Source organism: Bos javanicus, unplaced genomic scaffold (genome assembly GCF_032452875.1).
Source record: "Bos javanicus breed banteng unplaced genomic scaffold, ARS-OSU_banteng_1.0 tig00004450_1, whole genome shotgun sequence".
NCBI lineage: Eukaryota > Metazoa > Chordata > Mammalia > Artiodactyla > Bovidae > Bos > Bos javanicus.
The window spans coordinates 72,387-88,493 of NW_026893918.1; the positions used below are offsets into that span (position 1 = coordinate 72,387).

Sequence of the window (16,107 nt, forward strand, 5' to 3'; positions counted from 1 at the left end):
CTAAACCTTATTAGTCTTCAGTCATCTACAACTGAAATAAAGCTCATGCCATTATGCTATTACTACCATTGTACTCATTTGATCAAACCAGTCAATTCTAAAGAAAATCAACTCTGAATATTCTTTGAAAGGAGTGATGCTGAAGCTGAAGCTCCAATATTTTGGCTACCTGATGCAAAGAGCTGACACACTGGAAAAAAAACCCTGATGCTTGGAAAAATCGAAGGCATGAGGAGAAGGGGGCAATAGAAGAGGAGATGTTTGGATAGCATCCTTGACTCAATGGACATGAGTTTGAGCAAACTCTGGGAGGTAGTGGAGGACAGAGAAACCTGATGTGCTGCAGTCTATGGGGCCACAAAGAGTTGGACACGGCTTAACAACTGAAGAACAACTCATTTTGCATTGGGGAAATTGTGCTTCAAAGGACAGGTGACATTTCCAAAGACACGTGGCTACCAAGTGAAAGTTTGTATGCAGACTTGGGCCTTAAAATCCAATCTCCACCAGGATCCTCTATCACATAACAGTGTTGAAATGGCAGTACAGCCTGAAGAGGAATTCTTTTTTATCTTTGCCTCAGAAGAAAGATCCTGTAAAGCACAGAGCTCTGAAAAGATTTTTCTTAGGGTTCAACTTTTCACTTGGATGGGATGACAGACTGGGCACTGTTTGTAGGGTAGACTTGATCCCTTTACACCCACAGTGGTTTCATATCACAAAGCCTACTGCTGTCAATGATTCATTTCAGGCCTGGACTGAAATCAAGGAGAGGAGCTGTGACCTCAGTGCACTATAGAAAGGCCAGGAGCTCATCTGCAGGGAACCATAGCAGCCATGCCTGCTGAACCTAGAGAGGCCACTTATCCACGGCAGACTGGATCTACCCGCAGATACCTTAGTTCTCATATCTACCTGTCCTCACCCTCTCCTGATTCCAGGGTTCCATGTCCTGCTGACATCATCATGAGGAAGAGCTTGGACTGTATAACTCCAATCTTGGACTGCAATATCCATGCTCTTCCTATGTGTCCTGAAACATGTAACTTCAACAGGAGAAACCATCCTGGAGAGAAATCCAGAGAGATTTCAGCCATTGCCAGAGGATCAAGAATCTGAGTATGGGCAAAGGCACCAATCTGAGGACTTTCTTCCTCCTTCAAATATGCCCCCTCATTTGGGAGAGGTTGGAGTTTCTAAGATGTGTCCTTGTCATCAGCTCTCTGTGTATACTCTGTCCCTTTACATCTAGCACCTGAGGTTCCATGAGGGCTGTGCCTGTCAGTAACTGATTCCTTGGGGAGTCCCAGGAGATGCAGGGGAAAGGCCGAGTCCTCAGTTCTGTGCAAAGCACAGGAACCTTGGGGAGGCTGCTGGAAAGTGGTGGGCAGTGGAGACACCACCATCTCCCCAGGAGGCAGGGGCTACATGGAAAGTGTTGAAATTGAAGCTCCATTTTCCTATCTTTATCATCTCTGTCTTTCTGCCCCAGGACTCTTGGTGCTGCTGCTGTTCCCAATGGGACCTACGGCCCAGAACAGTAAAGGTGAGTCTGGGGAAAGGTGGAGAATGAATCCCAGGGTCTGGGTTCTCTCACCAACAAGGGAGAGAAGGAGACTTATTTTTCAAGTGAGTTTCAGAAATGGTTCTCTGGGAACAAGAGAAGTTGTTTCTTCTACCCAAATGCCCAGAGTGTCCTAAGCTTTTCCCCTTTGGACAGCATTGTCTCTCCCCCTTCCTCCCTCCCTTCCTCCCATTCATGCTTCCTTCCCTTCTGCCCATGAACCCCCAGATGATAGCTTTCTTTCATTCTCTGGAACTTCTGATGACGGTCTCCATCCCCACTTCTGCCCCCCACAGCCTGCGCTCTGCGATGCCCTCCAAACTCCTCATGTGTCAATGGTACTGCCTGCCGCTGTGCTCCAGGATTCATTTCTTTTTCTGGGGAGATCTTCACGGACCCCTTGGAAAGCTGTGATGGTACGAAGACTTGGGGCGGTTGCAGGACATGCAGAGAATGTGGGGTACAGCCCAGTACCCATGGGAGACATGGATATTCGATGGGTGCCTCAGGCTTTGTCCTCAGAACTGTCAAGCACAGAAAAAAGAAAAACAAAAAGATACAAAGGTGGAGAGATGAGACATGAATAATCCTGGCTTCCTGGAAGAGCTAGGTCTTCAGAAGTCTGGAGTCTGAGCCTCAATTTGTCCTTTCAGGACTGAGGAGGGAGATTCAGAACTTCTACCCACTCCCCACTTCAGCACTGCCCACTGTGTCCCAATCTGGGGTGCCAGTCAGAGGGCTAGGAAGATCAGAGCTGACTGCACAAGGTTCAGGGATGGCTTGTTCCAGCTGCATCCTAGACTCAGCTATATTGACCAAGAGTCTAAATCATTCCAAAAAGACATGGATTACATATCAGGCCCAGTGCTGCAGAGTCAGGTAGGGGATGGGGATATCTGTCTTGAGGGGACACACATCTTTGGGAGGTGAACCTATGTCCTGTTGTGTTCCAGACATCAATGAGTGTGGACCGCCCTCACAAGTGGACTGTGGAAGTTCAGCAGACTGCCAGAACACGGAAGGGGGCTACTACTGCACATGCAGCCCAGGATATGAGCCTGTTTCTGGGGCAATGATCTTCCGGAATGAGAGTGAGAACACATGTCGAGGTAAGAATGAGGCTGCATTTCCTGCCTCTCATTTTTGACATTTCAGGGCTGAAATGCTGAGTCATTTCTGAAGCATCCAGGGGACAGGACCTTGGTTACAGGTGTAGCACCCAGGTCTGAGTTGGGACAGTTTACAGATACCTGTCCCACCCGCACAGAGAGGCAGATGGTACGAGCCAAGGACCCAGGTCCTGGCTTTGCCACCTGAGAGCTGCATGTGTGACACTGGCCAGGACACTTTTTCAGAAATCACTGTTAACACGGGAGATGTGATAATATTATTGTGATTTTCTGTTTTCTTTTTTAAGTACCCCTATCTTGCACAAATAAAAACAAAAGCAACTTTGCCAAAATCACTACGTGACCTTGGACAAGTTAATTCACCTCTCTCTGTGCCCCAGCTTACCTGACTATAAAAAATGGGGGCAGGAGGAATTATGATGTTTACCTCATAGAATTGCTGGAAAGGTATATGAGGTCACAAAGCACAAAACACTGATGGCTGTTGGGATTTTAAATTTTCGTCATCATGATCTAACATACCCTCTCCATGATGGGCATCCTTGGGGGCTCTGCCCCAGGTGGGTGCTCAGGAGCAGCTGTCCTGCCCACTGTCTCACCAGGACCAGGAGGAGCATGGCCTCCACACATCACCAGGCTTTGCCCCACTTCCAGGGGGAGCAGGCAGGTAGGGAAAGGGGCAAGGGGCCAGCAGTGGGTCAGACAGGACTCCAGAGAGGGGTCCATGAAGAGGGATAGACCTGAACACTGAGGGTGAGGAGGGGAGGAGAGAGAAGGTGGGAGGTGAGAAGAATGCTGAGCTCAGGGTACAGAGGACTCTGAAGAGGGTTCTTTGACCACCCTGCTACAGGGAGAAGAGCCAGCGACTGTGGGCCCAGTCCCTTCCCTCCTGCACTGCAGACAGAGGGCAGCAGAGCCTCCCCAGTGGGAGGGAAGAGGGGACCTGCATCTGTGTGGAGTCCCTGCTAGCCTATAGCAGCCTCGGTGGGTGGCTGTTGTGCTTGAACTCATGACCTGGTCAGAAGACAGAGCCTTCAGTAAATTAGTAATGGTCCCTCATCTCCAGGCCTACTGTGTGTTTGGGGAATGGAGACTGAGTTGACCTTCTGCCCCCAATTTGCCTCATTGGCCAGATACTCTTGTGCAGTAAGCAACCTGCACAACTGCACATGGTGATCATTGATCCCACTCAGTGTGTCTGCACTAAGGGGGCTGCTCACCCATTGTTGTGAGACCCTCCAGAGACAGAGATGTAGAAGACTGATGTGGGAGGGGACCTCAACAGACCTCAAGGTGGATGACAGGGAGAGAGCCACCTGCTGGTTTGCATCAAAACCTTCTGCCTGAAGACCTAGATCTGTGACAGGCTCAGCTGAATTGTCTTACTCTCCCCACCTCAGTATTTCAGCCCTCACTGCACCCAAGTACCTGTCCATCCATGTTCAGGACATGAGGTCTGCTATGAGAAGAAGACCTGGGCTGGGTCCCTGGGCACCTTGTTCAACTTTTCCAGGCATCAGACGGCTGTCCTGTGTGCCCATCTAGTCTCCCAACCCTCTCTGAACCCCAAGACTCAGAACCTCTGCAGAGGGTCTCTTCTGGATGTTCAGAACATCCCACTGTCACATGCCTCTTATTTTCTTAAAACAAAAGAGAAAGCGACATTCAAGATACTTAGTGTGGTCACAGCACCGTGTGTTCCAGAACACTATCTGTCCTCATTGCCACTGTTAGTGCTCTCTGGGAGAAGACCTGTCCCCAGTGGGGCTTCTGAGACCCCAGATCATGGTGGACTCTGGGGCCCCATCCAGAAATGTGAGAGGAGGAAGACTCAAGTAATGCTCCACTGTCCCCAGCCATCACTGACCCTGCCAGCAAACTGTCTGGAGAAGATGCCTCCTGGCACCCTGATGCAACATCTCAACTGCTTAGCTTCCATTTATTTCCCCATCCAAGGCTCCACCTGACCCTCTCCCATAATTTCAGTTCATGGGCCTGAGGTAGCTCTGATGACTGGGGCCTGGGAGGATGTTGTGTCAGGGGTGTGGCAGGGTGACATCAACCCCCAACTCACTGGAAGAATCAAGTAAATGAAGAGGTTTCCATCTGGTCTCAATGATAAGTTGTCACCAGGGACCATTTCCTCTGATCTGACCCTCTACTAAGGAGATCAACCCAGACTGCACAATGACCCAGATCATGTGAGGACAGAAGGTAGAGGCTGAGCCCCACCCAGCAGTGTGCACATGTCCACATATCTAGTGGGAGGCCAAGTGTCAAGATGGCAGAAACACCTGCCACCCTTCGCCCATGAGCACCTTCTCCCTGCTCCAGCCACCCAGCCCTTGCCCATCATGAGCCTTGCTCAGCTGTGGATTCTCATCACTTCCTGCCAGTCTGGGGTATGCCTTCATGGGAATCAGATAAAGGCACCTTCAGAGCCCTAAAGCTGACTGGCCAGACATCAAACCCACTGTCCAGCACAGCCTGGTGCCCACTGAGCTTCCCTGGTAGCTCAGAGGTTAAAGTGTCTGCCTGCAATGCAGGAGACCTGGGTTCGATCCTTGGGTCAGGAAGATCCCCTGGAGAAGGAAATGGCAACCCACTCGAGTATTCTTGCCTGGAGAATCCCATGGACAGAGGAGCCTGGTGGGCTACAGTCCACAGGGTCGCAAAGAGTCAGACACGACTGAGCGAATTCAATTTCACTTTCATTTTCTGTGCAACTGCCCACAAGCCTTAGCCTTGAGCTGCATGACTCAGGGGTGGGTCTTCATCCATGTCCACAGAGCTGGAGTCTCAGCATGGATGGAAAAGCGCTGTACTGCCGGGGTCAGCAGGATCCAAGGAGAACTCAGTGGCAGCATTTGCCCTGGGGAAGTCAGGACAAAGTGCATCACTGGGAACCAAGATGGGCCCTGCTCAAGGAACACAGCTTTACTCGGTTACCAAGAAGACCCACCCAGGCCTTTGTCCAAATCTTTAGCCTTGGACACAGGCAGCTGTGATGCCCCCATCCAGCTGGGTTCTTCCCAGAGAGGCTCACAGAGTCAGAGAGAGCAAACTGGGTAACTTGGGCCACTTATGGCCACTTCTGGATGACAGAACTTCTGGGTCACCATGCTCATCCATAGCATAACTCAATATGAATGAGGAGAGGCCCCCACTCACCAAGAAAGAGAAAGTGGGCCCTTCTGGATGCTTCTATGCTGAGAAACATGGCTGACATCCAGACCAGAAGGCTGTCCACAGCAGCAGGTATCCATCAACCTCTCCTTCCCCTTGCAGATGTGGACGAATGTCAGCACAGACCCCGAGTCTGTAAAGGCCGCAGTGTCTGCATCAACACCGAGGGCAACTACACCTGCCAGTGCCCACCCGGCTTGGAGTTCAGCCCAGAGGACCTGAGGCATTGCACATGTAGACCCTCGGAAGACAGTGTGAGGCAGGCCTGGAGCTGGGGAAGGAGCTGAGGTGGTTCAGGGACCCCAAGAATGAGGGAGACGAGACTCAGGCTCCTGTGACACCAAGGGCCTGCTGGGGCCCTGTCCAAGGATCGCCTCCTCAAATGGTCCCACCACAGACCAGGGAGACAGCAGAGCCTTCTGGGCCTGGGGTTTCTTTGTAGAGTTCCCTGCCCCCCAAGAACATCCCCAGACCTCACCCCTTCTGCATCTGCTACATTCGAGCAGAGGGAGGTGTCACCTCTGGCTTTCAGAGGGGGAACCTCGGTTCAGGGCTAAAGAGAATGTGAGCAAGAGCATTGATGGAGGAGTCGAGCTTCCATGACTCAGTTTCTATCTTCGCCTCATTTTTCTTCTTAAAAATAGGAACAATGTCCCAGCTGGAGTCATCTTAAGGGAAGCTGCCATGACAACCTTTGGCAATGAAGAGGCAGCAACACTATGAGGAGAGCTGTGCCCTTAGCACAGTGACGAGCTTGGAGACCTGGGCTGCACAGGACTTGTCCTCTGGGTTCTGTTCTAATAAAGGCAGGGATGCAGCTCCAGATGGCAGTGGTGCCTCCCCCTCACCCACTGCATCACACGTGGTCATGATCAGTGCTACAACCTCCCTGGTTAGAAGCCCACAGAGCCTCCTGCACCAGACGTGAAGGGATTCAGCTTGGTCTGGGATTACACCTGCACCCACAAAGTTGTGCCCTGTCCACCTTGCAGGAAGGATCTGAGCTTATGGAACTTTTGCATTAGAAAATGCTATCACACATTTTTATTCCAACAGGCCAGGTAACTTGCAGAGAGAGGGTGTCCTCAGAGCACAGTGCTAAGAAATCTGAGAAGGGGCTTGAAGAATGGGTGCAGTGAGTGAAGGGGAGTAGCTCTGATCTCCTGGCTTTGTCCTCAGATGTGAATGAATGCACCTCAGGGAAAAAGCCATGCCACAGCTCCACCCACTGCCTCAACTCCATGGGCGGCTATGAGTGCCACTGCCGCCCCAGGTGGAAGCCTATCCATGGGTCCCCCAATGGCCCAAACAACACAGTCTGTGAATGTTTGGAGCTCAAATGCTACACTCTTGGAGACCCACACTCAAAACATCTAACCATATACTCATTGGTACCCACACAAACCAAACAGAAAGATCACTGGGGGTCCCCTGCTGTGTAAGGTGTTACGCATTTTGAGGCTAAATGTGAAAAGATCTTGGAGGGGTGGGGGGTCCTAGAGAAGGAGCTGGGATACCAAGCAGAAGGCTCCCAGGGACCCCAGGCAACAGCTAATCACCAACTGGAAAGAGAATATTTCAGTATTTTCACAAGCTGTACTTGTCTCATCTGCTGTCTGTCAGAACTCTACACACTTCCTATATATATTTTCACAGCATCCACTACTCAAAGATGTGCTGTACTTGATTCTAGGAGGTGGCATCACCTCCTGGGGAAATAATATGGGGAAAAAGAGGGGCACAAGGAGGACAGGGGCCTCACAGGACTGAGGCAGAGTCTGACCCCCTCCTTCTTGTCCCCAGATGTGGATGAGTGCAGCTCCGGGCAGCATCAGTGTCACAACTCCACCGTCTGTGTCAACACTGTGAGTTCATACACGTGCCACTGCCGCCAAGGCTGGGAGCCTAAACCTGGACTCAAGGATAAGCAAAAGGACACAATCTGTAAAGGTACCTGTCCTACCCTGATCTAAGACCCACCCACAGCAAACACAGACACTGCCACACCTAATGAGTTGCTCACCTGTCCCCTGCAGAGATCTCCTTCCCCACCTGGACTGCTCCCTCTGGAATCAAGAGCCAGGTGAGTGGCCCCAAAGGGACAGGCAGCAGGAAATCTCTTCGCAAAGCCCGTTCATTTCCCCCAAGCTCCCACACTCACATGAGGCTCTCTGACCACCTTGTCTTCTCCCCTAGGTGCTCTCTCACTTCTTGAACAGAATCCAGGATCTGGGCAGAAACTTCAGTTCGGCCTCTGTCCTGAACACTGTTCAGGTAAGGGCCGGACCCAAGGGAGGCAGGCAGAACCATCCCATAGAAGCCTTGGGAAAATTTGATCTGGAAAGGGACACCCCAACAACAATGGCACACTCTCCCACAGGGTGGGTGGGAAGAGTGGACATGTGTAGTGACTACTGAACACCATGGCACATCTACTAATGCCCTTTCCTTTCTCTATTTCTGGACATTGGGTTTACATCATCCTTGACACTAATGAAAAAGTTTGACCTCTGAGTGGCTGGATTGAAGGGGCAAAAATCACCCAGGGAATCCCATCCAGTACCACCTGTATCACCCAGACAGTCTCTTTAGTCTGTTCTCTGTGACTGGGTCATAACTTCATACGGCCTCTCAGATGCATGGGCTACTGGCTTTGTGTCCCCATCCCCCCAGGACCTCGTACAGGAGACGGGTGATTTGCTGGAGACCCCCGGGGACCTGAAAACCCTGCCCTTCTCAGAGCAGCACTTTGTGGTCACTAACCTGCTCTTTGGCCTGGAAAATGTCCTGAGAGGGGTGAGCAAGGCACTGCCTAAAGGGTCATTTACCTTCAATTCATCTGCAGGCATAGGTAAGTCAGTACCTGAGTCTGACCACAGGTTCCTGCTTCGCTTGTTCCCTGCCTCCTTGCTCTTCCAATCCCACTAGAGCAAAGTGACCATGCTTATATATCCCAGTTAATGTCATAAACAAATTAAAATAAAAGGTTAAGGGCAAAATCGTTGAGAGGGATTAATAGGTACAAACTTGTAGTTGTGAAATAAATAAAAGGATGTAAGGTACAGAATCTGGGGAAGGAAATGGCAACCTGCTCCAGTATTCTTGCATGGGGAATCCATGGACAGAAGATCCTGGAGGGCTACAGTCCAGGGGTTTGCAGAAGTCAGACATGACGTAGTGACTAAACCACCACCAATGATGTTCAGCATAGGAAATGTAGTCAATAATATATGGAAATGAGTGGTAACTAGAGTTAGTGTGCTGATCATGTTATAATGTATGATAATATCAAATCATTGTATCATACACCTGAAACTATTATAATATTCTAGTTCAATTGCACTTCAGTGAAAAACAGAGAGAAAAAGAGGTTAAAAATAAATGAAAAACTAAACTTTCATTGTAAAATGAAGTATCAGCAAAGGAAATAATTATACTGAAGAATTTATGATAAAATATAAATCGCTTCAAAACAAGACCACCTGCTGTCTCAGATGGTAAAGAATCTGCCTGCAATGCAGGATACCTGGGTTCAATCCCTGGGTCAGTAATATCCCCTAAAGAAGGAAGTGGCAATCCACTCCCAGTGCTCCTGCCTGGAGAATTCCAAGGACAGAAGAGTCCGGTGGGCTACAGTCCATGGGGTCACGAAGAGTCAGACAAGAGTCACTAATACTTTCACTTTCTTTTCAAAAGAAAACAAGGTATTAAATTTGGAAGTGTATAAATCTAGTATTGTTTGCTATTTAAGTCTGATTTGTTTTATTAAGTTGAAATGCACTTAATATAAATTCACCATTTTAACCAGAGTGTACAATTTGGAGACATGTAGTAGTGTATTCACAGAGGTGTATAACCTTCACCTCTATTTCTAAAACAGTTTCATAATCGTAAAGGTATTCTCTGTCCACTAAACAGTCACAAATTTCTCCTTTCCTTCAGCCCTGGCAATCAGTTATTGGTTTTCTGTCCCTATGGATTTCCATCCTGGATAGCTCCTATAAATAGAAATATATATATTATATTTCCTATAAACATTTGGGTTATTTCTACATTTTGACTGTTGTGAACAGTACTACTGTGCATATTGATGTATAGGTATTGGCTTGAATATCTATTTTAATTCATTTGAGTCACAAAGCTAGGAGTGGTATTGCTGAGTTATGCAGTAGTCCTATTTTCAACTTTTTGAGAAACTACCTAACTATTTTCGCAAAGTGGCTTTTTTTCCATTTTCCATTGCCAACAGCAATGTACAAGGGTTCCAGTCTCCTTATTGTCAGTGACACCTGTTGCTTCCATTTTTTTTTTCTGTCATAGCCATTCTAGTAGCTGTCAGGAGAGATTGCATCATGGTTTAATCTGCATTTCTCTAGTACCTAAGGATGTTTAATATTTTTTTATGTCATTGTTGAGCATTTTTGTACCTTTCTTGGAAATATGTCTATCTACTCAAGTCCTTTTGCCTATTTTTTTTTCTTTTGGCCATGGCATGCAGCATGCAGGATCTTAATTCCCTGACCAGGGATTGAACCCAGGTCACCCTGGGTTCAAAGCCCAAGTTCTAACCACTAAATGGCCAGGAATTCTCCATCATAATAATTAAACAGATATACTATATAAGCATATATAGTATATCTGTGTCTCATTGAAAAAGACCCTGATGCTGGGACAGATTGAAAGCAAAAGGAGAAAGAGGCAGCACAGCATGAGATGGTTAGATAGAAATCACTGACTCAATGGACATGAATTTGATCAAACTCCATGGGTTAGTGAAGCACTGGGAAGCCTGACATGAAACAGTCCGTGGGGTTGCAAAGAGTTGGACATGACTTAGCAACTGAACACCATGGTGTTATAGTCATCAAAACAATCACAATTACTAATCTAACTCCCACAATTCATAGAACTGTCACTGGAGGTGCAGGTGCCAAGCTACAGGAATATCACCTTGATTCAGAAACAGACAAAGATGATGCTGACCTGGGATACAGTGCATGATTCTGGTGACTCAGGTAATGGCTGAGACAGTGGGTAAGTCTTCACTGTGTGTCAAGATGCCCAAGGATATGACAAATGGGATATTGAAGTTTAAAGGGAATTGTGGGGTATGGTGGGGCAAAAGGAAATAGTCCATCTGTAGAAGAGGTCCTTTCGGGCACTGCAAGATGTCAACCTTAGCCTTGTCCTGCAGGTCTTGCTGTGGTGGGCCTCCTGTCCACTCCAGGGATGGACAGATTCCTGGCGGAGGCCCCTCTGGTCCTGGATGCTGAGGAACTGACAACTCTACATGAGACACACAGGGGTTTGCTGCAGGAAACCTCCCACATCCTGCTGTCGGATGTCATATCTGCCTTTATCACCAACAAGGACACTGAGAACCTCAGGTCCCCAGTCACCTTTGTCTTCCAACATGTGAGTCCAAATGGGATGGAGTGGTGGGTGTGGAACAGGCCTGAGTCCTGGGCCCAGCCTTGGGCTTCAGGGGGCTGTGCCATGGGTGCATAAACTGTTTAGGAAAGCCCTTCACAAGCTAGCTTTGGGTCAGCATTTCTGAGCAACAGAACCCCGAACTCACACCCACTTCCTCTTCCTGTTGACACAGTCAGTGACCCCTGGGCCAAGAGAGAAGGTGCACTGTGTGTATTGGGAGCATGGCCAGAATGGAAGTGGTCATTGGGACACCAGAGGCTGCTGGGTGACCAGCACCAGAGACAACAGCACCACCTGCCAGTGCAGCCACCTCAGCATCTTTGCTGTCCTCATGGCCCACTACAGTGTTCAGGTGAGAACCCTCAGACAGACATCATCCAAGGGCTACTGCTGCTGCTGCTGCCTCACTTTAGTCGTGTCCGACTCTGTGCGACCCCATAGACGGCAGCCCACCAGGTGTAACAAATTCCCCCACACACAGCAGCTTTAGAAACATACATTTATTATTATCTCACAGTTTCTTCAAGTTAGCAAATAGTCGTGGTTCAGATGAGCTCTCTGTTCAGGTTCCTACAAGTCTTATAAACCTTTCATCAGAAAATTGGGGTTGTCCCCTAACTCCCTGATTTCAGTTTCTGGTGTTAGTAGGACTGAGGTAGTATTTTCTTTATCTCTGGCAGCAGAGAACCAGGCTCAGTTCCCATGGTTGCCTGCATTGCTTCTCATCTGTTGCTGTTGTTCAGTTGCTAAGTCATGTCCCACACCTTGCGACCCCATATACTATAGCAGAACAGGTTCCACTGTCCTTCAGTATCTCCCAGATTTTACTCAGAGTCATATCCACTGTGGCATTGATGCCACCCAACCATCTCATCCTCTGCTGTCCCGTTCTCCTTTTGCCTTCATTCTTTCCCAGCATCAGGGTCTTCTCCAATGAGTGGACTCTGTGCACATCAGGGGCCAAAGTATTGGAGCTTCAGCTCAGTCCTTCCAATGAACATTCCGGGTTGATTTCCTTTAGGACTGACTGGTTTGATCTGTTTGATGTCCAAGGGACTCTCAGCGAGTCTTCCACAGCATCAAAATTCAAAAGCATCAGTTCTTCAGCACTCAGCCTTCTTTCTGGTCCTAATTCTCCTCTGGGACCTCTCACAGTGCACCAGTGAATCTGTCTGGAGATCAGCAGCAGAAACTCCCTCATGTCAGAACTCTCTCAAACTCTGAATCGTTTTCTCCAAGAAGAGCCTGCCTCTTCTGAAGGCTCTTCTGGTTACAACAGGTCTAACCAGGATAAACTCTCTAAGTCAGTTGATGGAGGGCTTGAATTTCACCTGCAACACTCTCTTCACAGCAGCAACTGGGTTGGCTCTTGACTGAATATATAGCAGAGATGGACATGAGGCTGTGGTTGCCACATTAAAATTCTGTTTACCCCAGGGGTCTTCACAACAGGGTGCTCAGGGGAGGCAGATAATATGAATTTTATGCTACCACCATTGTCAAAATATAGTAGACTTCCTCTGTCAAGGGTTCAGTTCTAATCTATAGTCATTGGGGTGAGTGGTGTCCAAGGCAGGTGATTAATACCTGGACAGAGAATCTCAGGTACAGATTCTGTCACACACCATCACATGGTGGGGATGGAGGGTGGTACTCAGCATGAAGTTTCATGCCTCTGTGTACCTACTGTGGTAACTGGGAGGCTGAGTCATGCACAGAAGTCTACAGGAAAATAAACCCTTGTGAGTTCCAGAGTTTGTTCCTGACTAAAGATTCTCCTGTCCCTCTGTCCTTCCAGGGACAGAATTCATCATTCAGATCCCATAAAATTCTAACATTCAGAAGCTGGAGAAAGCTATCCATAAATATACTAACTCTATCTAGGCCTTCTATTCTGATTTTTCTATGTCTAAAAATAAAAATGGTGGAAGGGTCATTACCCAGAGCAGGAAAGCGTGACTGTGGTCCCCTCTCTGCTGGGTCCCAGGAGGAGGATCCCGCACTGACTGTGATCACCTACGTGGGGCTGAGCCTCTCTCTGCTCTGCCTCCTCCTGGCGGCCCTCACCTTCCTGCTGTGCAAAGCCATCCAGAACACCAGCACCTCGCTCCACCTGCAGCTCTCACTCTGCCTCTTCCTGGCCCACCTGCTCTTCCTCACAGCCATCGACAGAACTGAGAGCAAGGTTCGTATACTTTTCCAAAATACTCCTCCCCCAGGGGATTCTGAGTTCATGAAGCCACACTGCTTTGGACACTTTTATAAAATGACTTGGGTTTCAGGTAAGGTTAAATTGGAAAATAACCAGTCTCACATTGACTGCCACGACTAGAAGACAAAGACTCTGTTGACAACTCCTTCATACACATCAAAGTTCTCCCTAGTGGAAAGTTATAGAAGTACCAGGGCTGTGCTCCACCCTGACAGTCCCTCCTGGTGGCATCTTCCTCCTCCTGCAGGTGCTGTGCGCCATCATTGCAGGTGCCTTACACTATCTCTACCTGGCCTCCTTCACCTGGATGCTGCTGGTGGGCCTGCACCTCTTCCTCTCTGCACGCAACCTGACGGTGGTCAACTACTCCGGTATCAACAGGTTCATGAAGAAGGCCATGTTCCCTGTTGGCTACGGAGTCCCTGCTGTGATTGTGGCCATTTCTGCAGCATCCAGGCCTCATCTTTATGGGACTTCCACCAGGTAAATTAACTTCCAACTGTTCTTATCTCTCCAGCACAATCATGTGTTGTAGAACAAATGTAGTATTTGACTATGACAGATCACAATATATACAGACACTAAGTAATAATCCCTAGGTCATCTTTGGTAGAGGATGATAATAATGAAGGAGAATGCCTTCAACCTCTGTTCGTGAAATAACAAAGAGGAAATCAAAGGAAGTGCTTAGGGCATCATTTAGAAAAATATAGCCTGCTTTTTTATCCTAATTCTATAGGATGTTTCAATTTTTCATTTGTAATAGTAGACGCTGTAATTCACCCCACTTTACAGATAAGTAAACTGAAGCACAAATAGTTTAAGTAAATGCAGAAACGTGCACAGTTTAATTCAGTTTAGTAGGTAGCCAAGCTTAATTCAAATTCAGAGTCAAGATTCTTAGCTTACACTTTTATTTTCAGCTTTTAATACTAGACTTACTGTTTTTGCATTTTTGTTGACATATGCTACATATATTGTAGGGCTTCCCTTGTGGCTCAGCTGGTAAAGAATCTGCCTGATCTGTGGGAGACCTGGGTTCGATCCCTGGGTTGGGAAGAAACCCTGGAGAAGGGAAAGGCTACCACTCCAGTATTCTGGCCAGGAGAATTCCATGGATTGAATAGTCCAGGGGGTCACAAAGAGTCAGACATGACTGAACAACTTTCACTTGCTCACTGCAAAATTCACCCTTTAAAAGTGTACAAATCAGTGGTTTTTAGAATAGCCACAGGGTACTGCAGCTATCATCACAGTCTAATTTTACAACATTTTCAACTCCCCAAAGAAACCTCATACACAATAAAATTCACTTCTCATTCCTTCTACCCACTCCTCTGCCCCAACCCCTGACAAATGCTTATCTACTTTCTGTCTCTATTGGATATTTCACATAAATGCAATTATGCATGTGGTCTTTTGTGGATGTTTTTACTTAGCCTGAAGTTTTCAAGGTTCATTCATATCGTAGTATGAATCATGACCTCACTTTTTGTCGTTGTTTTTGTTGCTATCATTTTGCAAATAATATTCCATTATATGGATATGTCACATTTTGTTTATCCATCCATCAGCTGATAGACATTTAGCTTATTTACCTTTTTGTAAAGCTATTATGAATGAGATCACTACAAACATAAATGTACAAGTTTCATTTTTCCTGGTTATATATCTACTCTACAAGTAGAATCCTGGGGTCAAATGGAAGATCTGGTTAGCCTTCTGACAAACCACCACTTGTTTTCCAAAGCTTCTGGACCATTTTACAAGCCAACTAGCAATATATGAGGCTTTCAGTTTCTCCATGTGATTATCAGTGGTAGTAGTAGTAGCAATGAGAATGGAGTCAAATTTCATTGTGGTTTCAATTTGTGATTTCTCCAATGACTATTGATGTTGAGCATCTTTTCACCTGCTTATTGACCATTTGCATATTTTCTTTGGAGAAACACATATTCAAATATTTTACCTTTTTTGAAACTTTTGACTTTATTAATATTGGCATTGAAAATACCAGGTAATGCCTCTTCAGAAAAAAAATGGCATTGGATTATCATAAAATCGTGACATGAATCCAACTCTCAAGGAAGAAATGTCTATAAGGTCAAGATGATACTACAAAGCACAACAAAGCAGGATGTTGTTGCAGTCAACAGGCAAAAAGTCAGTTACTTCTAGAATCCACTCCTTGGGCTCCTTAGAACTATGTACATATTTCTACACATATTTGAAGAAGATATCCACATATCCATCATCAACAGCAATATAGTCTTTGTTTCTACCTTATGGGATGCAGTCATCCATCTTAAGTGAAAATGATTTTCACTCTTCTCAGAATAAAAAGTCACATCCTCCCAAAGGGTATTATATTAATTACTGGCCTATATCAAGTATTTCATAATTTCTTTCATTTATTTTTAAACTGAAATATAGTTGATTTACAATGTCATGTTAATTTCTTCTGTACAACAGACTGATTCAGTTATATATGAACATATGAATATATACTCTTTTCAATATTTTTTCCATTTATGCATTTTTTTTAAAATTGGAGGATAATTGCTTTGCAATGTTGTGTTGGT

At 46.9% G+C, this 16,107-nt stretch overlaps 1 protein-coding gene across 1 annotated transcript in view; it reads left to right on the forward strand.

Moving 5' to 3' along the window:
* The window catches only part of LOC133244032 (adhesion G protein-coupled receptor E2-like), a 65,960-nt gene that overhangs the window by 12,896 nt on the left and 36,957 nt on the right, over positions 1-16,107 (forward strand). Inside the window, exons 2-13 of the mRNA XM_061410701.1 lie at positions 1,493-1,546; positions 1,861-1,980; positions 2,518-2,673; positions 7,684-7,830; positions 7,917-7,963; positions 8,077-8,154; positions 8,554-8,731; positions 10,788-10,895; positions 11,075-11,295; positions 11,486-11,665; positions 13,301-13,498; positions 13,773-14,008. Coding sequence (XP_061266685.1) covers positions 1,493-1,546; positions 1,861-1,980; positions 2,518-2,673; positions 7,684-7,830; positions 7,917-7,963; positions 8,077-8,154; positions 8,554-8,731; positions 10,788-10,895; positions 11,075-11,295; positions 11,486-11,665; positions 13,301-13,498; positions 13,773-14,008 — 1,723 coding nt within the window. The remainder of the gene's footprint in view (positions 1-1,492; positions 1,547-1,860; positions 1,981-2,517; positions 2,674-7,683; positions 7,831-7,916; positions 7,964-8,076; positions 8,155-8,553; positions 8,732-10,787; positions 10,896-11,074; positions 11,296-11,485; positions 11,666-13,300; positions 13,499-13,772; positions 14,009-16,107) is intronic.